The sequence below is a fragment of the Amblyomma maculatum genome, chromosome 9, assembly GCF_055883805.1.
Source record: "Amblyomma maculatum isolate TAMU_Amacu chromosome 9, ASM5588380v1, whole genome shotgun sequence".
NCBI classification, from domain to species: domain Eukaryota; kingdom Metazoa; phylum Arthropoda; class Arachnida; order Ixodida; family Ixodidae; genus Amblyomma; species Amblyomma maculatum.
The window spans coordinates 31,991,818-32,016,699 of record NC_139352.1 but is presented as its reverse complement, the minus strand read 5'-3'; the positions used below and the strand labels follow the sequence as shown (position 1 = coordinate 32,016,699).

Here is a 24,882-nt window from a genome sequence, read left to right as displayed (position 1 = left end):
TGCTACACTGTTTAGCATTAAGCAAATGCGTTCTGTGCATCCTAACAGTATATGCAGGCCTGTAGTCTTGAAAGGCTCACTAATGAAGACTGACCTGTGCAAAAATTGTACATAGCACTACTTGTGCCATGTTTCTGCATTGTTAAGGGCCATACATTGTTTCCTGCTTCTGAAATGTGCAAACCATATGACAACTACTGTGCAAGCCTGTAATCATTAAGCAACTATTCTTTTGTGTCTTGTCTCTGTATCGCATAGTTTTATGCACAATACTTTCGTTTCTTGCTTTTGAAGTGTGTCAGACCTACGCTGGGTACTGTGCAAGCATACATCTCTAAACAATTATTCTTGTGTGTCCCTTCTGTGTAGCACAATTGTGCAGCACGTGGTAATAACGACCGATGCTATTGCAGGCAGTTGGTTTTGCTGCTACATATTCAAGCTTATGAAATGCTGCAGTAAAATAATGGTATACAGCGGATGCACGTGCTTCCAAAAAAACTTCTGTGAGACTTTCCCATTCCGATAGGCATCGCAATTGCTGCCTCGTTGTGAAACACTTTGTGTACTCAAATACATGTAGACACACAAGCACCAACAGGCACGGTTGCAAGCAACAGTGAAAGGGGGTGTATGAAGAGATATCTGACTTGACAGATGAGGCGTTTTAACGACTGATTCGAGAAGATGCATCTTAACCACAAATAGTTTCTTGGCAAAGACATGAAGCGAGAAGCTGCACTGGGCTGCCTGTGATGAGTTAGTCAGCCAAGTGTGGTATATCACGGCCGATTGCTGTGCTGTGATTGACGCCGCAGCTGTTGCCGCTCCGTGTGCAGCAGTTTCAGCCTCTGGTGGCTGGTTCTATAGAACAGGGTCACTACATGATTCTGTATGGCTTTTCCCTAGAGGTATGCATGACACCAGTGATCCCACTTCCAAGTAGCCGGTACACATATGTGACCATTTGTTGTCCAAGCCAGCAGAACCCTCCTCGTCTGCAGGCAGGAAGACATCCAAAGACGTTATGCAGTACGGCAAATGCTACACGCTCTGGCTGGTAGAGGAGCGTCTCGTAGTTTTGCAAGCACCGGAAGCGGCTCTTCAGCACGCCGATGCAGTTATCTACCATTAACCTTGTGGAGGTGTATGTCTTGTTCTATAACCCTTATGGAGAGTCCGGACTGGAATTCCATGGCACTGCCAGCCATGCCTCAAACAGGTGTCCCTCTCACCAGCACAACCGAAACTGGCATTCTCTTAAGCACATTCGTCGTCGCTGTCGACCTCAACAGTCTCAAACTTCAACAACCTTACTGACACAATGGAGGGTCTCATTAAGTAGCTCATTGCAGGTTTTGCTGACAATGACAATCATGGGCGTGCAGAGAATGCATGATAAAACGTTTCATCAACACTGCCGTAAGGCCAGCCTTGCACTTCATATCGGTATAAATGATGCCCCATTCGTAATAAATACATGCATCAAATATACGCATTTGCGCCTTCGTTTCTTGCGTAGGCATTTCAACAACGTACTACGTGTTTTATGTTTCTGCTTAAAAGCGCAAGAACGGTAATACACGTGAGGTATCTGGGGCCTACTGTTACTTGAAAAGAGCAGCGCGATTTATTGCTGTGAGCTCGACGTATCGCAGCCGGCCTGCCTCGACCTGTATGCAGCAGAGAATGCCGTCAGAAGAAAGCATCATGCCAAGATCCCAGGCAGGGAGGTTTATGGCGAAATCATGTTGGTATCTCATATCTGAAAACAGGGACATCACAGGCCTACTTGTGAACGGCCAATGTGCCGTCGACAAACCCGAGGACGCCGCGCATGCTGTCGTGATGAAGGAAGCCTTCGCCGCCGCCCTAGCTACAAACCGCACACGATTTCGAACTGTCGGTTGCGCGAGGCCGATGTTCGCCTCGTTGCCAGTAGCGGCTTGGAAGCCATTAGCAGTTCAAAAAAGCGCAGTGCACACATTATCTGCCGCACAGACAGCGCACTCGGTCGCACACAGATATCTCAGTTCATCGCGTTGCAGAGTCACTGTAATATATCCTTCTCGAGTAGCAACGCGTCGAAACGTCTCGCCCGGCACGTCAAACAGTCTTCGTACACCGTCTTTCACTGATGATCGCGTCGTGGCTACACCGCTACCGCCTCAAGAGAACGCCGGCCGCCGCATAGATCGCCGCCACATTCCCTTTGTGAGCGCTCACAAACGAGTTGTGAACGCCTTGCGTCGCTCACAACAACCGCTCACAATCAGCCCATGGCCAACGTCATTACTTCAAGCGTTTTCTTGACGTAAAGCGCAGCCGTCGATGACGTACAGAAACGTCACTCCCACTGGGTCGCCACTGGCCAATAGGATGATTGTGAGTGTGATTGTCAGCCGTCAATATTTCGGCCCCAGATGCCTTTGATATCGTCGATTGCCTCCTCAAAACACGAACTAACATCTGGCCTGCTTGTTGTCTTCATGTCCCTGCTTCTGCAGCTTTCTTTTTTTTTTCAGCTCAGGGGCCGCAGCTTCTCGGTTAAGAAAAAGCCATTTCTAGGAGGGGTAACTTCTTTCACTCCTATTCCTACCTGCCAACCCCTCAGCTTCCTGCATTTTATCTTCGAAATCAAAATCTCAATGCCCTGCATGTGATTCCAGCACTGTCGAGACGAAGTGAAGTCCACTTCGCGAACGAACGGCCAGCTCACTGAGACTTCCTCTCAGCCCTTGTTTAGATTCCTTTAACTAGCTTCCTATTCAGTAATCTGAAATCTTTAGTAAAGGCCTGATTAGGTCGAGTATACGCTACAAATGCTTCTTAGCGATTTCGATTGAGTTTACTAGCGTGCATTACTAGCACATCTGTTTAGCGCTGAATGAAGTGCAAGCTTTGAAAACCGTCCATGTTTTAACTGTTATGCCCCGATGTGTAAGACAGTTGCCTAAAATAAAATCAGAAATTCGTAATTGCAGCCGTTTCAAATATACAAATTCCCATAAAGGAAATAGAAATAGCTTTCCTCAAAATTAGTTAGATATTACATTTATGCGTATAGTTACTGTGAATGCCAGCAATACATTTTTTTATTTCATGTCGCACATAGCAGGTGGTGACGACGGACAAATATTAGGATGGGTGCCTAAAAACTCGTACGATACGCCACCTGTCATCTGCTTCGCCTGGAAAGGATGCGACGATATGCCGGTGAGTGGTGTACGTTTGTGCCAGATCAATTTCGTTAAATTTCACTCAAGTTAGTATCATGAAGGGTCATTCTAAGCTAAACGCACCAATTTTAGCGTTCGATATCTCTTAATTTTGCATGCACTTTGTGGAGCCTTGTGCCTCTGTCGGAGTAATTTCCCCAGGATTATTTAAAAGGGAAACATTTTTCTGTCGGTCGGGATGTATTTGAATCTTGCTGACGAGTGCGAAACAAGGTGTGGGTAAAAATTACTTGTTAATTTTACATTCTTGCTCTATTACGCTCTCGAACTATTTCTTGACATGAAAAAAAAAAAAACGTCCCGTTGTCATCAGTCTGAAAAGACTGCCTGTCGAGCAATTTTTGGCCATTTTCAGTACGTTAGCACTAGTTATATCATTACAGCCTTTAGTTATTGTATTATAGCTGAAGATATCAGGCTTTCGCAGCAGGAACGGTTGCACACAATGCTTTTGTATGCGTCGATCGTTTGAGTGACGTCACAAAACCGCATAATGTAGCCGAGTAAGCAAGAGGCACATCATGGTAGTAATCGCAGATCCGGACCATCAAAAGAAAATAACACCGAGAATAAGACTGGGATGGAGCGCATTTGGCAAGCACTCCCATATTATGACTAGCAGCTTACCGGTATCGCTCAAGAGAAAAGTATACAACAGTTGCATCTTACCTGTACTTACCTATGGGGCTGAAACGTGGAAGCTTACAAAGAGGGTTTTACTTAAACTGAGGACAACGCAGAGGGCTATGGAAAGAAAAATGATAGGGATAATGTTAAGACATAGGAAACGTGCAGAGTGGGTCAAAGACCTAACTCAAGTCACTGACATTCTAATGGGAATCAAGAAGAAGAAATGGGCATGGGCAAGACATGTAGCGCGAAGAAAGGATAACCGATGGTCGCTTAGGGCAACAAATTGGATTCCAAGGGAAGCAAAGCGTAGCAGGGGGCAGCAGAAAATTTGGTGGGCGGATGAGATTAATAAGTTCACAGCGGTCAAGTGGATGCAGCTCGCACAGGACAGGGTTTATTGGAGGAATATGGGAGAGGTCTTCACCCTGCAGTAGGTATAGTCAGGCTGATGATGATGATGATGATGATGATGATGACATGCTGGTAGCATATTTGATAAGAGAAACAAGCCCATACGGACTTTTTGGGGACACGCTGCTCAGACATCATGCACCTACGATGGTGGAGCTTAGTAGAATTGGGCCTTCTTATCTACCTCGAGGGATGTGTAACATATTATGGGTTCACAGCTGCATGTTAATGTTTATGCTGGACTTCAAACCGAACCCCAAGTGAAAGCCGAAGTGACGGCGCTGTTAATTAACATAACCTATCAACGCTAAATCATCGTCGACTTTTTGGTAACGATACTTAGGATGCATCAACTTACCTCTGTGAGTTGAGATGCATATCATGTTTCTTTTTTCTTTTACTTTAATGACGTATCGTGGCTCTTACTCATCGAGTTTTTGAATAATTACAACGTTGTTGTTCAGCCATGTTGTGTATTTATATTGCGCAGTTGCGTCCTGCTACAGCAGGACCGCCTGGTAGCTTCGCGTTGGGACCTACTTCCCTGCCAAGTAAACACAAATTAAAAAAATAATTAAAAAGATAAATACTACGAAATCTGGAAGCTCAAACAGGGATCGTTTTTGGTGGCATGACGTTATTAAACAGCTCTTTATCAATCGAGCCAGCCTGCTACTGAAGTCTCATGAAGTATCGTCTTCGTCGCTTCTCAAGTAGATGAAGTGTGACTCTGTGCTATGCGGCGTTAAAGCTCATGCTGCTTAGAATTAGGAGCTCATTTAAGTAAAAACAGGCGTATTTCAATGTTGAAGGCTTATTGCTGACACATGTCGCTAACTGTCCTGCTTCCTTGTAGTAACGCCAGCAAAATAGGCATGCGCTCACAAACACACGCACGCACACAAACACGTATATAGCAAACCATAATAGATGTCTTGGTTTGCTTACTATTTCGAGAATTAGGGTGAACGTTTGCGCAAAAGTGAACTCCGTTGGATAATCGATAACATCGCATCGCTGCCTGTCATTGTTTCTTTTGTTATTTTAAACCAGTTGCGATCTGCATCATGACTCGTATTTGACTGCATAAGTTTAGAAGCAATTTTAGTTACTGTTTATTATTAGATGGTCGCTGTAATCAGTCCTTATACTGATAGGCCGACCGGATAAATGTAGGACACTGCATGTAACCTTTTTTCCACGAAGGCCGGTCCAACGGCCGAAACATCTATACATTCTTCGTTCCTTCACCGCGTCTTTCATCGAAATATATATATATATATATATATATATATATATATATATATATATATATATATATATATATATATATATATATATATATATATATATATGTGTGTGCATGTGTGTGTTTGTGTTTGTGTGTATGTGTCTGAAAATGTTCGCTCACAGCTTCCGAGTTTGGAGGATTTTCTTCCTGATTTCTCAAAAACCCTTACTCTTTCAAATGATAACATGCTTCAGTCTTCTGTCTTTGGCAGATATTCGCGATTGTCAAATTTTATCCGAGGAAAACTTGAGCGTTAAAATGTCGCAGAACACGATGAAGATGTGGAGCTTGCTAGCTGCAATGCATGGCGGCGTTAACGTCAATCAAATGTCAGGACGAAAATTTCTTTAGATAACCCAGCTTGCCATAAATAATGATCAGAAGTATGGCGTCAATAAACGAGATATGCTGACATTACCATTGGCTGGGGCCATGAGCTGTCGAGCCCGAGCGACGCTTCAGGTGTTATGTATATGTCTAGCACAGCTGCGCGCAAGCTAGAGCCAGTCCGAAAGCTCAATATCGGCCACTCCAGCAGGCCGGGCTCAGGCCACTTGGGATTCCTTCTACTCGAGTCGGGCCTGGGAACCGTATATTTGGATGGTTGTTTTCACTATACCCCTGTGAAGCATTAAACCAAGGATAACACCTAGACTCCGAGAGAATGAACAACCAAGTTCTCTCAAAATGCCGTCCTCCTTCTCTCCGTGCCTTTGACGTAAAAAAATCCTCTGCCATCTATCTCAATCGAAGAGCTTTCCAGGCTATTAAATTTCTACCTTTGTTTTTCATAATTCAATCGCTTTTCGCTCACCGTTGGCGTCGATATAGCCGTGGTGAAAGCGGAGCCTTTTACGTATTTAAAGCATATGCCGTACGCTTAGCCAGACTTCCTTTCTTAACCCAGAAAATGCAGTGGCGGCTCTTTGACGCCGCGAAAATCGCGCTTAAACAACTTGCCGAAGACCCCGAATATCTTCCGTAGTCGAGCGGATCGAGCCAGTATTCTGGGTTAATGTTCGAGCATAGGTACTTCACCTGCCAGGGCTTTTTCGCCGTTGGCTTGAGCCGGACCTTCCCTGCCCGGGTACGGGCTGAAGAATGTTGCCGTATCCGACTAAGTGTTGAGACCTTGAAAAGAGTTTCACCAACTCGGGACACACTTGCGCGTGCTGGTCTCCGTTGTTGATTGTGACCGTGTGAGTCTCGGGCTTGTAAAGCTTCATCCAATTCATTAGTGGGAGTGAGCCAAAGTGCATCGAAATGCGATGTCATCGTGGTGTTACAGACGATGCCTGGTGATCTGGTCTACTGTGGTCAGGTTGCGTATACGATTATGTGTTGAGAGCGTGAAAGGAGACTCACTTCAACTCGGGACATAATGCGCGTCCTGGTCTCCGTTGTTGATTGTGACCGTGAAAGTCTCTGGCTTGGAACGCTTCATCCGATTCATTAGTGGGAGTGATCCAAAGTGCATCGAAATGCGATGTCGTCGTGGTGTGACATACGATGCCTCGTGATCAGGCCTGCTGTTGTCAGGTTGCGTATACGATTATGTGTTGAGAGCTTGAAAGGAGATTCACTTCAACTCGGGACATAGTGCGCGTGCTGGTCTCCGTAGTTGACTGTGACCGTGCAAGTATCTGGCTTCGAACGCTTCATTCGATTCATTAGTGGGAGTGATCCAAAGTGCATCGAAATTCGATGTCATCGTGGGGTGGCATGCGGTGGCGGGTAATTTTTTTTTTCAAGGAACTTTATTGACAAAACCAAATAAAATGTACAAAATGCAAAATGTACAAATGTAAAATAAAATGCTGTGGTCAGGTTGCGTATCCGATTAAGGGTTGAGACCTTGAAAGGAGATTCACTGCAACTCGGGAAACAGTGCGCGTGCTGGTCTCCGTTGTTGGCTGTGACCACATGTGCCACTGGCTTGTAAATCTTCATCTGGTTCGTTAGTGGGATTTCTCCAAAGTGCATCGCAGTGCGAAATGCTGTGGTGTGGCATGACGTGTCGGGTGATGTGGTGTGCCGTGGTTGGGTGTGGGTGCAGAGCATCAGGACTGAGACATATTCAAGAACACAGTTGGAAGTACATACAACACAATACCCTCTGTGCTTTTTTTTTTCATCATGTCAGTGGTGGTTGGCTTCTTTCGTATGTGCCTCACAACGAGTGCTTATATTTCTGTATTAATTTCCAGGCCGAACAATTGAGTGATATGTCGGTTACCGCAAAGCATTCTAAGCTTACATCTCCTTGAAGCGACGATAAACATTGCCGTTATTTTTATCGTATAACGGGGCTAACGAACCAAGGTTAGCATTCATGCACCCGTGAAAAAGTCCAAAGTAGATTCCTTCTTCCATCCGTCGCACCAAAAACAAGCGTTTCTGAAACTGCGCCGATAACCCGATAAAGATCGCTGCCGTATGTGCGTAGAAATTTAAAGAGGAAGACGAAACTGTAGGTTTTCGTTCGTTTCACGTGCATGCGTACACTAACCGGATTAAATGATAACTTACATAGTTCAAGACGAAAACCAAAGAGTACACTCCTGTCAAAAACATTTTTATAATTGGGCATAGGGTCATTTGGAAGCAGGTTTGCTCTTCAATATTATTTCACCTGCGCAAACAGCTGACGTTTTTGTATGCCTTTTTGGTTCCAGTACCAGAATGAATTACCGGAGTCTACTGAACCAGCTGCCCTTATTGGCTACGCCCGGGAGCAGGTAACATCTTTTCAGAACACATTTATGTCGTTTGAAATCATTGTTATTACCATATCTTGCCCCAAATTTATCAGCGCTTTTAGTATGCTGGCGTGTAATGTAAACGTTTAGTGTTGTTTCAACTGGGTAGCGATGAAGCATTATCCTAGATCGACAATTTCATTTAGCATATTCTATGCTCCTTCTAAAGAAGGTAACATATTTTCATTCTGATACGTGCTTTAAGCAGCACTGTGTAAAGTACTTGTATTTACTTTCTTACCCACTAGTTTAACGCATTCAAAGCAGACAAAATTCGCGGATGTGCTTCCGCGCAGTATCCCACATCAGACGGCGTCTTGGTGTCATGCTAGTTTGCACACATTAGCCTTTCACGGTAAGTCACATTGCAGACTTCACTGTCAAAAGAGCTTTGATTTGTGACAATAATCGCATACTTAACGTTACAATGTAGTGCTACGATACAGCTTTCTTTAAATAAAGACTCACTGCTCGTAACAATGAGAGTACGATATATTTTTTGCTATCGCAGCGTTGCCTTTTATTTGCACGTCAAAGGAGGCCTGCTATCCTTATCTATTCGGCAATTTCTTCCGAACTGATCCCTGCTTGCAGGCGAAAGTCTACACCAATGATACCGTGTCGATGATGTCTGGCGGTGACCTGACCTTCGTGGCGGCAGATTGGCGCTTCCAAAAGCAAGATGCTATCATTGGGAAAGCGAACCAAATGCCTCCTGCGAAAAAGGGCGAACTGCCAGTGCACATTGTGCACTCGACCCCGGCCTGCTATGTGGAGGTATGAGCAAGCCATGCCTAGCACAGTTCACTGTCCTGGATGCCCAGTCCAGACTCTGCAGAACACTTCCTCTTCTTACAAACGTACTACAGAACAACATACTACAGAACACTAATGCACATAAACTACGCAATTTAAACAAGTATTACAGATCTCAATAATCATTTATCAAAAAAAGACGGACACGTAACAAGAGATTACTAACGTTCGCCAACCGCCGAGCAACAAAGTATACAATGAAATGTGTTACCGTATACAGGACCGCAGACTTCGAAATGACGCCGTAGGCAGTGCAATACGTCGTCAATGGATTTTTCATTTATGTTGAAAAGCCCCAAAAGTCCTAGCACTCGAGGGCTTCTGGAAATGAATAACTCCTGCTTCAAACAATTTCACCCCGCGGTTACATAGTCACCTGCCGAATAACCATCCCAGGTTTGTAGCTGAATCGTTAGCTAGTGCTTGTTTAGCAATAAGTGTCGTTTTGGTTTGTATTTGTCGAGTTTAACATCCCAAACTGAGTCAGGCCATGATAGACGCCATAGTGGAGAACTCCGCACATTTCAACCACCTGGGGTTTTGCCACGTGCACTGACATTGCACAGCACACAGACGCCACTCCATTTCGCCTCCACTGAAAACGGCCACCGCGGTTAGGATTCTATTCTGCATCCTTAGGTACAGAAGTCTAGCACTAAGTATCTACTTCATCAGGCTGTAAGAGCCGTGAGCCGAGTAATGTACAAACTAGCACAATAAGTTACTGCTCTACATAATTTGTGTTATTGTCGCTACTATGTTCGGCTTGTGGGTACGACTTTTGAACCCTGAAAAGTGTTTCTTTCTCTCAGGACAGTTGTGCTCGAATAAATTCTCCCGTGTACCCTAAAACACGTATCATATAGATTGTTTAGCTGCGTGATGACTCGAACAAATATTTCTCATTACTGCACAAAAATTCAGCCGGCAGAGAGAACTGTGCACGAATGAAAGGCGCTCACTCAGTTCACGTCTCAGAGCCTTTCATGCTATAACCGCTGAGAGTGCTTTCTGTAACGGGTTGCGAGGACGTTTTAGCCTTCAAAAATGAATTTTCGCTGGGCATATACCCGCAGCAAATAAGCACATTTGGCAACTATATACTACATATTGACTTATTAGGGTTCAATATTATTTTTTTTTTGCTTTCCTTGTTCCTTCTGTGCACGTGTCTTTGGGAACGCAGGCACTTCACGATGCGGTCCGAAGCTGGCCAACCTTCTCGGGTGATTTGCTGCCGTACTCGGACCGTCCGTACCGTTCATGGACCGGGTTCTACACAACCAGGCCAAATCTTAAGATGATGGTGCGATACGCTAATGGCTTTCTGCAGGCAAGTACCTTGCAGGAGACATGAGAGATCCAGCCGCCTGTCATGTTTTGAAGCGCTTGTTAATATACTAATTACTGCATGTGCTCCCGTATACAATTTTTTTTTTCAATTTTAACCCAATTGTCTACCCCAGCTTGTATGCTGTATTTATCTTAGTAGTCAATGGGTAATAATCAAATTATTTAGTCAAGGTGGCCTAATTATTTAACGACAGTGCTATTACTATTATACACATTCAACAACTAAGGTTTTGGTTTTAATACAAATACTATTGACACTTATTCATTTTTTTGACGTACTCCTACAGGCCGCCATATGAGGGTATTAAAGGGGGAAGGGGGAGGGTAGTGTAAGAAACGTGTTTCAAACACCTGAGTCACACCAGTTTATCTCCGCAGTTCAGTTGGTTAAAAGCTGAAAAATCCGAATATGGCAATAGATTTGATCCCTGTACCTAGATATGAATTTCAATGAACATATTCGCTTACTGCACATTGAAACCTGAGCCATGGGGTATTGCAGGTGCTATGGAATCGTTTTACCAGCATGCACCACTTAAAGATCTGGAATCGTTCCACAGTAACATAAGAAACACAAATAAGCACAAAATGTTTCAGTAAAAAAACATGGGTTCACAACTGACGAAGTGAAGTCTCCTGTTGAAATATTGCACGAAGATAGTGGGATATTTGAAAGATGAGCCTACCGCTTAGATTAACGAGGCCTTCGTAGCGACAAGTTGATGCAAAGCATCCAGAATAATTATGCACAGCGTGTGCATAGCACGGCACACAAAGTGAGCAGCACGCCCTACAAATAAATACTAAATAGATTACTGAATCGTGCAGAAGAAACAGGCTTCCTAAAGAGCTTATTCCTGTCGCTAGGAAAACCCGTTTACAATTTCACGAACTACGCCAAGAATGCGAACTTAAAGTTAACTTTTCAAAACCGTGATATACTAAATTATGTATAACAATAAATCTCTTACAGTATGTGAGATTCAACATATATACATCACGCATAAGTAACCCAAGAAAAATGTGCAGCCTTGCACACGATTCTCAAGCCGGTTATCATTATTGTTTGTTCGCCCGTGAGTTTTAAAAAAATTTAGGCGTTCATATATACGGAGCACGGTACGAACTGGAGCTTAAAGAAAGCTGAACTGAAGAATACTTAGTTACGTCGCTCATTGGGAGCAACAATCGCAAATATTCTCCGCAGCATTTATATTTTAAGCTGTCTCTTGGAGAAAGAAGGTCGGTCATTTCACTTCGAACTTTTGGTAGTTGGTCCATGGCCGTAAGGTCGAATGCACGTTAGTATAGATTTCTCCTTTATACTAACTACTTCCGGTTTTCTTCGCGAATGATTGCAAAAGCACTGGTCAAAGACAAAAGAAGCACTGTGCCAGAAAAAAAGAACTTGCCATCAACTACGAGTAATTATTCACGACCTCCATGATACTGAAAGCGTGAAAAACGTTTAAACTTTTCCTAACTTCACAAGAAGGGGTATCAACTAATGGGATACCGAAGACTGATCAACCTGCATTTTGCTGCGCAATCAATATTTGCGATGGCGGTAGATAATGGTAACCGCGAATCTACACAAAGAGGTTACGCAGCATGCCATTTGCAAGAGCCTGAAATAAGCCTTGACAGATGTACAAGCGCACCTACAGCCACCAGAACGCGAGGCGCATCAATGGCAACTGGATATGCCCAAAGTGGACGGCTCTCGTGCTCCCGAGCTGTAAAGAATTTAGAGGACAGTGTCGGCCGATTTGTGGTGTGTGAAACATACGCGAAAGGCCGCAGGCATGCCAGTCGGCTTATTGTTATCTGTTTTGCCTTGCACTACTGAAGCTCTGCTCTGCACCACAAAATGGCGCCAATGATGTCGCCTGACAACCTCCTGTTGTCAGGTGACATCCGGCAACCTCCTGTTGTCAATGCTTTTTACTTGACTTGAATTCTGAAAAAAAAAACCCAAACAGGTTTCTGCATTTCAAAGTGACCATATATTTCTTTGCTGGGTCCCCTGTTACTCGGCGGCTGAGCAGCAAGCTACGGAAACGAAATGATAGGCGTAACATTAGGAAATAGCAACTGAGAAAAGTAACATAACAAAAAGACTCCAATTAATTAAATTGATCCAAACATAAATTTTCAGCTTTGTCATGCCAAGCACGTGCTTAAGTTCTTTTTGATGACGACTTTTACTTTGCTGCTCTCTACTCAAGGAAAACGTTCCGCGATTGAACCCACAGCGCCGCTTTTACTTTCAGTTTCTACCTTTGAATTTTCTTTGTGATTGATCATGCGAAAGACCACATAACGACCAAACCGTGGGAAAGTGCGTAAAGGTCCTTCAGTTTCGTTTAGTGTTAGCTGTGAAGAGCACGTAAATCACCATACATGGGAGGAAGGGATTTGTTGTCTTTAAGGTTTTTTATATACATTGGTTATGTAAATTACATTTCCTATGTTTTCATGATTTATAACAAGTTGATGTTTTCCCCAGACGCATATCCTCAGGTCTGAGAAATTCCTTATAGACAAGTTCATACATTATCTTTGAACTGTACAAACATATTTTCTGAAGAAACATTGAAAATGAAAAACCATTCCCCACTGAACAACACTTAGCGGCATTACTTTCTAGGAAAAATTCCAAGCCAGTGTTGACGCCTTCATTATAGACTTGATTATAACTAATGTTAATACCATTGTTTAGAGGAAAGTAAATTCCTAGTATCTGTCACACCTTTTTTTCTGCGAGCATCTGACCCGCGCCGTGAGAGAACGGAGGAAGGTGAAAAATAAAGTAGAGAGAGAGAAAGAAGAGCCATAGTGAAGGGCTGCAAGTAATCTTGACTGCCTGTAACTTCAAATGACATCGCACAGCACGCGGACGCCTCTCCGTTTTCGCCTCCATCGAAGCGCAGCCGCTGGCGCTCGATTCAAACCGGGTACTCCGCACAGTATTCGGGCTTCTTGAACACTTCGCCACCGTGGAAGGTATTTTAGATTGCATCTTGTTTCTTTTCGAACAGGCCAGCAAGCAACTCTCAGTTCTTGGAGGAAAAGAGGCTCCAGCCGAAGTCCGGGCACTGGGTAAGGTGCCTACGTACGTCAACTGCACAAAATAGTGCGGTTCAGGAAATACATTTTATGAACTCACTTAATTTCCGCCACTTTTTAATTTTGAGCAAAGCTCCTACCAGTCACCGTTATTCAGTTTCATTTATATATAACTTGGGTTGTATATTATTTGGCGTTGTTAAACATAATTTGCGGCGCCAACTATAACCACGGAAGAAACAGCCACTTCTGTTTTCCTCAGCACAATAAAATCACAAAGTGGCACTTAATAGCGTCTGTACATAATGTTTTTATTGATTGGCGATGATTTGTCATTGTACTCTATCTTAATTGCCTATTTTGTTATTTCACTGCATTTCGATTGTTTACGTCAACAACAAATTGTCTGAAATGTCGCTTAGTTGAATGATCAATGTGGGCTAGGTAACGCTAGCGAAAGCAACGAGAAAAGGTAAGAAGTCTCAAGTGCAAGGCCATGTCTGCAACGCACATACAATATGACAGAAGTGCTGACGTTTAGTTTATTTTTCATTATATGTGCAGACCAATTAGCTGAATATCCTACACTATTATACTTCCACACCAAAATAGGAACGCCTGTGTGGAGTAACAATAAGAACCATAGAGATTTTTTTTATTTAAACAATGGCAGCAGGTAGGCTGGCGCACAATTTTCATCTCGATTGTACTGTAAGGGAAGGGGGAGGCACTATTCCATAATACTGGAATTAAACAGTAAAGAAAGAGATAACGAAATAATTACGAATTGCCAATCAGCAATTTTTTTATGAATCCAGAACCATATCGGGAAATTCAAGGCCTTTCACATAATGGCTGAGGCTGGTATAAAATGTTTCTCTACTTTCATTGTGGTTGGAAGCATCGAACGTTTCAACGCGCTTTTGACAGCCTGCGATGTTAGGTTTGCCACACTGAACATCGCTAAAAGGACATGTCTGCGTGGCACGCTATTGTCAGAGGAATTGCGCAAGCATCTTCGACATCATAAATGACGTACGCAGCATCTGTATGACATAAAAAGATGCCATTTTATCATTGTGCAGCATATGGGAAAGCGAACATGAAAAGCAGAAGCCTTGCTTTTGCTTTCTAAATAATTCAGCACCATGCATGCTGATTTAGAACATTTATAAACCGTGTTTACCCTCAGTGTTGAAGGCTTTTGATTGCTCAGTTTAATGTTGTGGATTGGTTTATATTGCGTTACGTCCAAAAACGAGTCGGGCTGTGAGAGAAGCTGTAGTGAAGGGCTCCTGAAGATTCTACTGCCCGGGGTTTTTAACGTGGACATCGATAGCGCCTTGTTTGCCGTCTCCATCGCAATGCTGCAGTCGCGTCTCGCATTTTCCCGTCATTGGTTTGAGCAGCCCAAAAACCTATCTAGTACAGCACTTCGGCAGGAGCAATGTAATATTGTGTCCTGTATCAATAACGTGGTCTTTTGGTAAAATGTATTATTTAATGTTTTTTAATTGCTGTCCACCTTACCGTGTGATTCATATTGAAAGGCCTCACGGAATATCTCTAAGTGGCTTTAAAAAAAAACTTAAATATATATATATATATATATAGTGCTGAAAGTGCACTGCAGGAATAATGAATCGGTTCGCTGTTGTCCTGAGACCTTTCGTTTACCACTTCATTTGCATTCATAGATAGTTTAACAGGTGTATCTATATACAACGCGCATTCGCAAGGCTATGAGAGCCGAACCAATATGTGGTACTCTATTCATCAGTGTTAGTACAGATAGCTTGAAGGAACATTAAGCAGTGACTGCTATGTTGTATTGGGATAATTCATGATCAGAATCAAAAGAGCCGCTTCGTATTTGATGTTCTATTCTTTCTGTGATCATTCCCTGCGTTAATGGACTGAGCACCGGCAATGTTATAGCCTAAACACTGTATAATAAGTGGCTAGTAAAACTTGGTAGGAGATGTCACAGGTAGAGCAGGAAAGGCAGAGGGCCTAGAACATTTTTCGTCATTCAAAGAAGTGGAGAAAGGAGGCGATAAGACAAGGTGCACAGTCGACAAGTCCTCTAGCACACTCCTTCCTTCCGTGTGCCTATATTTTTGAAGTCTCTCCTTTCCAGCCACTCTCCAAGATTAGAAGATGTCTTCGCGGTGAACTCTCGTGCGGACGCACATCAGGCCACCCACCAAATAACTTCCGATTACCGATAAATAATAATACCTTTTATCCACACGCCAGAAAACTGTATCTAAGAGGCATCTTGAGGATCATCTTCAAACACAAACCCACGTTACCAGCAAATCCAAAGGCGCAAATAAGTTATCTAGGAGTTATGTCTAGCTACATGAAACGGAAACGTCCGGAGGACTCGAATGAAAACACATGGGTCGCCGAATGAAACTTATTAGCTGTTTTTTTTTTTTTTTTACATATATTAGTTCGACGCTTTCGGAGCTGCTCTTATCGCTTCGCTGTGCACCGCTTAAATCCTGATGGTCATTAAATAGTGACTTTGGATCAATCACGGAATAAATATCACCAGGCAATGTCCCATTTGATGAGCAATTAGCGCCATGCTCCCTTTTGATTGAGTATCTCATTCGCAGCTACACAGGAACGGGTTTCATTGCCGCTAAAAGTCAAGAAGGAAGAGACCGAGTCGCTCATATGGCCTTCAACTGTCCTAGTGTGTGACGCAACATCACAGAGTGCTGTAAAACTTTGAGCATTCACTGCCGAGTAAGGCAACTTCATCCGAGTAGCTCAAACACAAGTCTGCGGGAAATGCTTCATTCGTACCGTCAACGGGAAAGATTTGTTCCATGAAGATACGCAGCAATAGCTCAGGCGCATTCGAATGCCACATGAATTTCAAGAGTAAGAGCGAAGTAAGAATGTCTATAAGTTTCAAGAAGAAATCATGACTTTCTACTCATCTTTACACGACTAGTATTCAGTTGTTCTTTAGGCTAATATTTCTAATGATTCTTCTTAATGCACGTGGCGCCATTTTTTATTTTTGTCTGCTGGGGCTGCACCAGCAGCATCCGTATTTTTCTCTTTTTAGCTCCGGTTTTCTTTATTAAATGCTGCGTATAGCGTTAACAGCGGCATGTGCTCAATAGAGAAATTACTACAGTGCTACCTTTTACAGCTACTACCAACCGCTACCATGTGAGCATCAGTAGACGTACGCAGATCACCCTGAGGCCGATAGATGGCGCGTCAATTCGCCTCAAATGTTGGCGGGCTCTGCACACAGGGTGTGCTATGCAGGGTGTGCTGCACACAGGGTGCGATATAAGCGTGTGCTATGCTGGCGTCGCGCGGTAGCAGTAGACGGCCGCGGTAAACTAAATGTCTCTAATATTTCTGTATTATTATATTTTAATATATTATTATTTTATATTTCGCTTTTCCTTCCGTTTCCTTTGCTTAGCTAAGGAGTTTTTCTCGGCCATACCACGAAGCACATATGAGGCATACGTTAGGTAAAATCTCCAAGAGATTCGTGACAGGAAGCATTTGATGGTTGCGTACAGAAAACCCAGTTCACAAATGTTACCCTCTCCGCCTGCAGAAACAGCCCCTTCCTACGATAAGTGAAAACCGTCAGATTAGTTTTAATCTTTTTCTGTTACCTGTGCAGGTGAAGCCGTTGCTACGTTGCAACATCACGACGGCATAACGTGAGTCTTCGAAAGCTAAGGCGGCCTCAATATTTTAATCTTCTTACTCCTCGTCTGGTATCACCTTTCCTATGTTCAGGGGAACCTGCACGGATGACGTGGCCCGAGACTATGCGAAGATGCTGCATCAAGGCATCTCTGAATGCGAGGTGAGACACTTTCGTTCATCTATTAGGATGATTATTAATTTTATTATAAGCTAGAGAAACAAGATTGCGACGTCGGTTATTATGGACAATTTCTTACTTATATTTCTTGTAGAGAAGTAATAGATAATTCACGTGGTGGCATATAGGCATTCATGGCCGGTTCAACATTCTATTCATCTTAGAGAACATTTAAGCTGACATTGTAGCGTTATGTGCCCGATCCGCCACTTAATGCGGAACACTGCTTTCTGCCCCGAATACAAGTGGTTTTTCTATTAATCATCCCTCCTAAGTTTTTTTTTTTTTTTTTGTTCTTGCGGAAGAAAAAGGTTGACATATTTTAAATCTTTTGGAGACCGTTTGGCTCTGCAGACAGGTTTGGGCTGCCATAGCACCGCCTGTGTAATACAGAAGATAGGAGATACAGAGGAGGAGGAGGAGGATGAGGAAGATGAGGAGGAAAGGCAGGGAGATTACCCAGTAAAAGAACTGGTTTTCTACCCTGCACTGGGAGAGAGGGGTAGATATGGGTATAAAAGTTGTGGGTGAGAGAGGGATGGGTGATGACAGTACAGTCACATCACATCACGTCACAGTCGTATCACGTAACATAAAAATTCATAGCCTTTCGATCAGTCCTGTGCTTTTCATTAAGCGGAGCAGTGCCTGGGAGGCCTTCACCGCAGACGATCGCCGTGGCCAGGGACCTAGGATCTTAATTTCAGTTAGTGGGCGTCCATCTAGACGCTCCAGCGCACGACATAGGCACTGTCTTCCCTCGTTGTATATGGGGCACTCACAAAGAATGTGGCCTATAGTGTCTTCGCACCCGCAGTTTGTACATGCAGGGCTATTTGCCATACCTATCACAAAAGAATAAGAGTTTGTAAATGCTACACGTACCAACCCACAGGCGGCACAGCAAAGTTTCTTCACATCGGGGTAGGCCAGGTGGAAGCCGGAGCTTCAGGTCAGGGTCCAGGGATTTTAAGCGGCAGTTCGCAAACTGGTCAGAATTCCACAAGGAGAGCGTGTGTTCCCGCGCAAGTGCGCCCGCCGCGTCTGCCCTGGAAAATGGAATCAACACGCAATCGCCGCCTTGGTGGGCTGTTCGTGCGACCTCGTCTGCCCGGAGATTGCCCGCTATGCCGCTGTGTCCTAGAAGCCATTGGTAGACGATGTCATGTCCTCCATTTATGGCATAGTGATGAAATTGTCGTATTTCCGCGGCGAGTTGTAAAGTACACATTGCAAGCTCGCGGGCACTATCCATTGCTAGAGCGTAGAGTCTCTTACCAGCATAGCACACTGACGGCTGCGTATCTGGATTGCCTCACAAAGGACATTTCAGGGCGGAGCAGTACACTGTACTTTTTTTATGAGAAGCGGTATTTTACACAATACGGTTTGCCTTTTTGCTTTTCGCCGCAGAAAGTCATCAGCAGAAGCGTGGCGTCGCTGCTGGATCCGGGTGCAGCTACCGTAAATAACACCCCGAATTTCCACTTCTGTCATCTCCTCAACCAAAGCGAATGCCAGTACAGCAAAGAACATGAGGTACATTTATTAGCGCAACACGTTTCATTATAGCCGGGAAGGGCATATGTCATACGCTATCCAGATATTTAAAAAAAAATGAACGCTTAAGCTTTGCGTTTAACAGTTTAACGCGATAGCATTTAAACGCCATTATTTTAAGACAATGGGTGGATGTATAAGGCTTGTATTCTGGCGGTGTCTCGCGCTATCTGTTGCGGCAGCGCCGTTCGATCGAAGGCATTATCCAATTAGCACCGCATTGCAGGTAACCAAACCGGAAATGTTATTTGTAACTGGCTTGACTATTACTTCTGTAATTAGTTTCTTTCTAATCACACACATAAGCATTAGCTGACAGTGAAAAGTCAATGCATACATTAGGTCTACCTTTATTGTCAGAGAATCAATGCGGTTCTGTGGCGGAGTGGTTGCGTGCACACCTCGTTCTGCGAAGAAACCTTGTGCGACTCCACCCGTTTCCGCGAAACTTTTGTTGCTTCTCAGAAGCAATCAGAAGATTGTGATCTTCTGATTTTCTGTTCACAGCCACAACGCCGAAACCTGCTTTTCTGCGAAGCGGGGCCCCTAACGATATCGCGTTAAAAGCTATACAGCGCCACATGCCACTCGTGGTGGCACGTCTTTGAAGACGAGGCTCCTGTTCGAAGCCATAGTGTGCAATAATACAATTGTGAAAAATGATGTGTATGAAAGGGTTTGCAGCAAACGAAGCGAAACGTGTGGTAAAGATCACATGACCGGCTGCAGAACAGCTTGAATGCGTTAGATCATGGCCCAGACGTCTTGCTAAGAAGAACGCATTGTAACTGTAAAGTTAGCGCTATATTTTATTTCCTCCTACTCAACTTTTCTCCACCTCGTTGTTCACCGCTCACCCCTAAATGCGGCCTCAAAATAAGGCATGTTCTGTGAGTGATCACGTAGTGGTACTTATCGCACTGTAACAAAATGGTACTTTCATTTTTCATATGCTGTCCGCGTTGCGTGCCTCCGCCTAGGAGAACTAACGCTTTGGCACATGAAAGGATCGAACAGCAAGGCAATGGAAGGGGAAGGAGTCTGGCAGTATTTTTAAAAGTTTTTAGTTTACCTTCATTGAGTGGCCCTAGTCTAGGTAGGTGCATAGCGGCTAACGTTCAGGTCAGCTGACCTGTTTGGGTTGGCTAGGCATAGCGTTTAAGAAATGAAGTTACAGGAGACCGTGCTTAGGTGCCTGTCGCACGTGGTTCAAGTTACAGTTTGTTTCTTATTCAATTATCCCCCTGTGTCCATACAAGGCACTGTCTGGTGTGTATTGTTTCATATAAACTGAAGTCATGCAGAAGTCGGTATTGCACAGCTACAATGTGAACAAGATTTGCACATTGTCAAAACTCGTTCTGAGTAATCAGATGAGATTTATCTTTGTTATCATGTTAAAAGGATAAAAAATATGACAGGTAATTTCTAGCGGTGAGCTCATTTCACACAATGTTAGCGCTGATTCAAGTATGTAATAAATAATTTTCAGAGCAATAAACAGCCTTTGGCCGGCCTACATAATAGGCTAATTACAAGTCCCGGTAAAGAAATCAATTTTATAACTGTATTTCTGGGAGTACCGATGTTTATCCGGCTGGAAACAAAGTAATGATTGATATGTAAATATGAGCTGAACATTCTTATGCTATTCGATTTACCCGCAACTTCAAGAACGAGATATACTTCGTCACCGTCGTTATTAAGTGACTGGGGATGCAGCGTAGTTTCAGTGAGACAGTAAATGATTTTTTGACTCGCCGCAGTTTATTTGTGGTGTTTTTCCAGTGTTCGGAACGCCATAACTTCTGTTCTTATCTTTTTAAGCTCGTAAAAGCTGGAGATCCGTCAACAAACGTAAACCTATCATAGGCGAATTGCAAAAACTCATTTCAAGCAAGTTTCTATATTCAGCGTCCCTTCAACGTATTCATCTCTGTATATAGAATCACCCAGAAAAGATTGTCGGCGCGTAAACGTTGCAGTGCAGTCTTTTGTAAAAACTGAGCTTATTACCTGCCCACACCAGAAAACAAAGTTCTAGAGGCGTATTGCACATGCGCAGCGTGGAACAAAATTATGCAGGAGATTGATAGAACGCGCCCACTCATTTCATCGCCGTGCTAAGAGTCATCTTTTACAGATTTTATAAGAAAAATGCAGTGCCTATTGAAAGTGTCCGAGTGAGAAGACCTGCATGTATGCTTATCACTGACTGCTAGTGAAACAGTGCTGTCTATGACCGGCCTATACCTACAAAAATCCACTAAGGCGCCGAGCATAAAGCGAGCTGCCCATCAGGCTTGGAATGGCACTGTCAAGATATAATTTGAAGATGGCTTGTTATCTTGGAGGAAGCTCAATCCAAAAATACTGCAGAACTGTCAAATATCGTTAAAGATACGGTGAAATATATTGTAGCTCTGTCGTATCGGCAGACTGTTCTATAGCTGTGTGGTACATTTTTATGCTTCTCTAGTTGTCTCTGCAGTACTTTCCTGTTGTAACTACACACACTAATGATGTTAGTACAGAAGTGCATATAGTCTCAACAGGTTTACTGCCAAACACCTTGCATAAATACCTTTGCGACAAGGTAAAATTTTCATTAGTTTTAGTTCGACGTGGGTACATCATGATTACGCTTTTGTACAGAACCAAACAAAAATTTCTAACTTGGGCATTTGAGGTTTCACTGTGCTAGCCGAGGGAGAAAATGACGCAGTTCTGTGTTTTACGTCTACGCGACTCATAAATGCCACGATTCGGCCGCTAAAGACAGGTGCTAAGAGATGGCAACGAGACATTACATATCTCACATTACAAGCGCAGAAAACCAGCAGCTAGAGGAATTCGTGAGGTAGGCCTTTAATTTTGAATCAAACACGACAGACTTTGTGCCAGTCCCAAGTCATGGCAGTCGCACCAACGACGTCTTCTCTAGAACAGTCAACTAAAAGATATTTAACACGACATCTAACTTCAGTATGGAGAAACCAAGATCTCAATATTATAAACAAGATGTCAGTATTCGTTAATGATCCCAGGTGGTCTAAGCTACTCAGTAGCCATCCAACATGGCACTTCTTTCTCTCCGTTTTTACTCCCATCTTCTGTCCCTTACGATGCGGTTCAGGTGTCCATGAAACAAGGGTGACAGATACACCACCGCCTTTCCTTTCCTCAGAACCATTTTTTATTAATATTTACTAGTATAATAACGCAGACTTATTATTATTAAAGAAGACTTGATGAAAACATGATTTATAGTAGCAGAAAGTTAAAAATGAGAAATATTAATATTATTCATCCTATACTGGTTTGAGATTTAAGCATCACGCGTAACATGCTCGCACCTTAAAAGCAGCCAACATTGTTGTTTGTGCATTTTCCGCATGTCTACACTGTACACGTATCTTGCGTTTATCAAACTTAAACCGAAGTAAATATGTTGAAAGCAGTCTACAAGAGTTTTATATTATTCATTCTATACTGATTTGAAATTTCAGCATCATGTATATTACTATCGCACCTCAGAAACAGCCAGCGTCGTTCTTTCTGCTGGTTTTTGGGTGTTTACTATTGACCCGTTTCTTGTGTGATTGACAGTGAAAACGAAGCAAATATGTTAACAGCACTCTATACGTGTTTCGGTGCCCTAGTTCTTTGTAAGTTCGTGTTCGGACTGACTTGTGGCCTAAATGTACGACACGCTCTTATTTATTAAATTACTTGAATTAAGCCTTCCTCACGTACTTCTTTTAACGGAATTCTGTTTTATTTCAAATGCCTCCTTTTTTTATGCTGCTGGAAATAGCTTGGCAGCAACACCATGAATGCTTTCGATTTGGATAAACTGAATATGCATTGCATTGCTGTGCATTACGTCAAGCGGAAAAACGAACAGATGAACCTAAATAAAAACGCGAGAGCAATAATTTTGCATGCTCTATGGAATCTAATAGTTGGTGATTTAATTCGCGAGAATATTCAGTCCGCTTTTACTAAGGTGCCTTCAATTTGATCGTTAATTTTCTGATGTGTACTTCAAGTTTTATTTACGCCTGTCATGCCTGTTCTCTTTCATTTTCGTGCAACAGTTTGAATAATGAATTTTTTTAGATCAGCCAATATGCAATTATTGATTGATTGATTGATTGATTGATTGATTGATTGATTGATTGATTGATTGATTGATTTTGTGGCACCGCAGTTCGGCTTGATCGTGTACAACCCAGCGAGCGTGCCGGTCTCCCCATATATTCATCTGCCTCTCCAAGGGGACGGTGAACGCATAACAACTGTCACCGGGCCAAATGGCGCGAAGATTGAATCGCAGGTAATTTGGGAGGGGTAGCCTGTGGCTTTCGGTCGTCCGGCTCTTCTCTCGATGTCTTAGGGTGATTACACTTTAACACGCTGCAGGACCCCGCAGACGTGTATCGCTTTTTAGCTGTCATGTTTTATCTTTTGTTTTATGTCTTCCTATGATTCACCCGTGACAAGGAAAGGGTTTTCCTAACGCATCATTATACATATTCTTGCGTTTTTTAAGTCCTTAGCCTTTCCGTTTGTTTGTTTTTAGTCCTTACACTGTTCATGAAGCCGCCTCAGAGCGGTTCAAAAACAGTCTGCTGCCGAGATCGAACCTAAGAGATGATTTGCAGTTTTTTCAAGAGTGGTACTCAGAAATTATATTGGGTTAAATATGCCAAGAGCAATAATTTTTTCGTCATGCATGTCCACTATACGGAAGTCAAAGAGTCTGACAGAAGGTTAGTCGAAGAGATACTTTCCTTAGCCATGAAAACTGGTAACTAGATCCTGCCTTCAAATTCGTGCTTTGACTAAATATTCTTAAGACAGTTACGACACTCCTTATGCAGAAATTCGAGTGAAAATATTTCAGTGTTTTTTCAATACATCGAGGTTCAAGTATTTGATAGTTTGTGGGGTTGCACGTTCCGAAAAGAGACAGGCTATGGGAGACGGCATGGAAAAAGTATTTGATAAATGTGCGTACTTGTGTGCGCACTTACAATGAACATTATTGTTCTCCCTAGCCATAGAGGATTGTCAGAACAAGATCAAGAAGAGCCACGTGCGAGCGGTGCATTGCTCGTGGCTCGGTTTTCTTCTGAAAAATTCTCTTTGGCTGGCGACTCTCTTTTGTATCTTTATTTCATGCTAACAATGAAAAACAAAGAAGGTGAAAGTGTAAAGGTATTATACCACGAAGCGCGCTAGCAAAACGTAAGGCGTCACAAAGTTTAAAAAACGCATTAGGTTAGCCAGCTCGGCCAAAAGATGTTTCTCACTTTGGACAACGGCGACACGGTTCAACTAGAAACTAGCCCAACCACCAAACTTTCGCTTAAATGTTGCGCTCTAACGTCTCGTCGAACTAGGAGCTAACATATCTCAGCCAGTGGAGTAAGGTCGAGACGCAAAAATGCAAAGAACACGCGCATAATTTTGGGTACTTGTTGCTCAAAAATAGGCTGAACGACCTCATTGCTTAGATATTGTTTTGCAGTGTATATTAAAGCGAAAGCTTTTCTTGATTGTGGTGAATATCTCGTGTGTGCGAGATTTTTCTGCGAGATTCCGCGGGAAGTGTCAGCGAGACGTCGGAGTAGGTCCTCACATAAACATAATTTTCCCCATGGGGAAGTCGCAATAAGTCTGACAACTAAGTCAAATAAATATAAGTACTGAAATTATAATAAGTAAACAAGCACACAAGATAGAGGAAAAAGAGAAGTGGACAGACGAGGGAGAAGAGACGAAGAAAGGAAGGCTTTCATCATTAAGCTCTTAAGTGCATGTCATGACCCATTTGTGTGTATGCACCATTTTTATGAGAACAAAAAT

At 43.1% G+C, this 24,882-nt stretch overlaps 1 protein-coding gene across 1 annotated transcript in view; it reads left to right on the top strand.

The window, feature by feature from the left end:
- Window positions 1-8,960: 8,960 nt before the first annotated feature.
- Window positions 8,961-24,882, top strand: part of LOC146178777 (lysosomal alpha-mannosidase-like) — a 48,063-nt gene continuing 32,141 nt past the window's right edge. Inside the window, exons 1-7 of the mRNA XM_084580030.1 lie at window positions 8,961-9,110; window positions 10,336-10,482; window positions 13,544-13,604; window positions 17,242-17,281; window positions 17,361-17,430; window positions 18,862-18,987; window positions 23,222-23,347. Of these exons, the coding sequence (XP_084436156.1) occupies window positions 8,961-9,110; window positions 10,336-10,482; window positions 13,544-13,604; window positions 17,242-17,281; window positions 17,361-17,430; window positions 18,862-18,987; window positions 23,222-23,347 (720 nt within the window). The remainder of the gene's footprint in view (window positions 9,111-10,335; window positions 10,483-13,543; window positions 13,605-17,241; window positions 17,282-17,360; window positions 17,431-18,861; window positions 18,988-23,221; window positions 23,348-24,882) is intronic.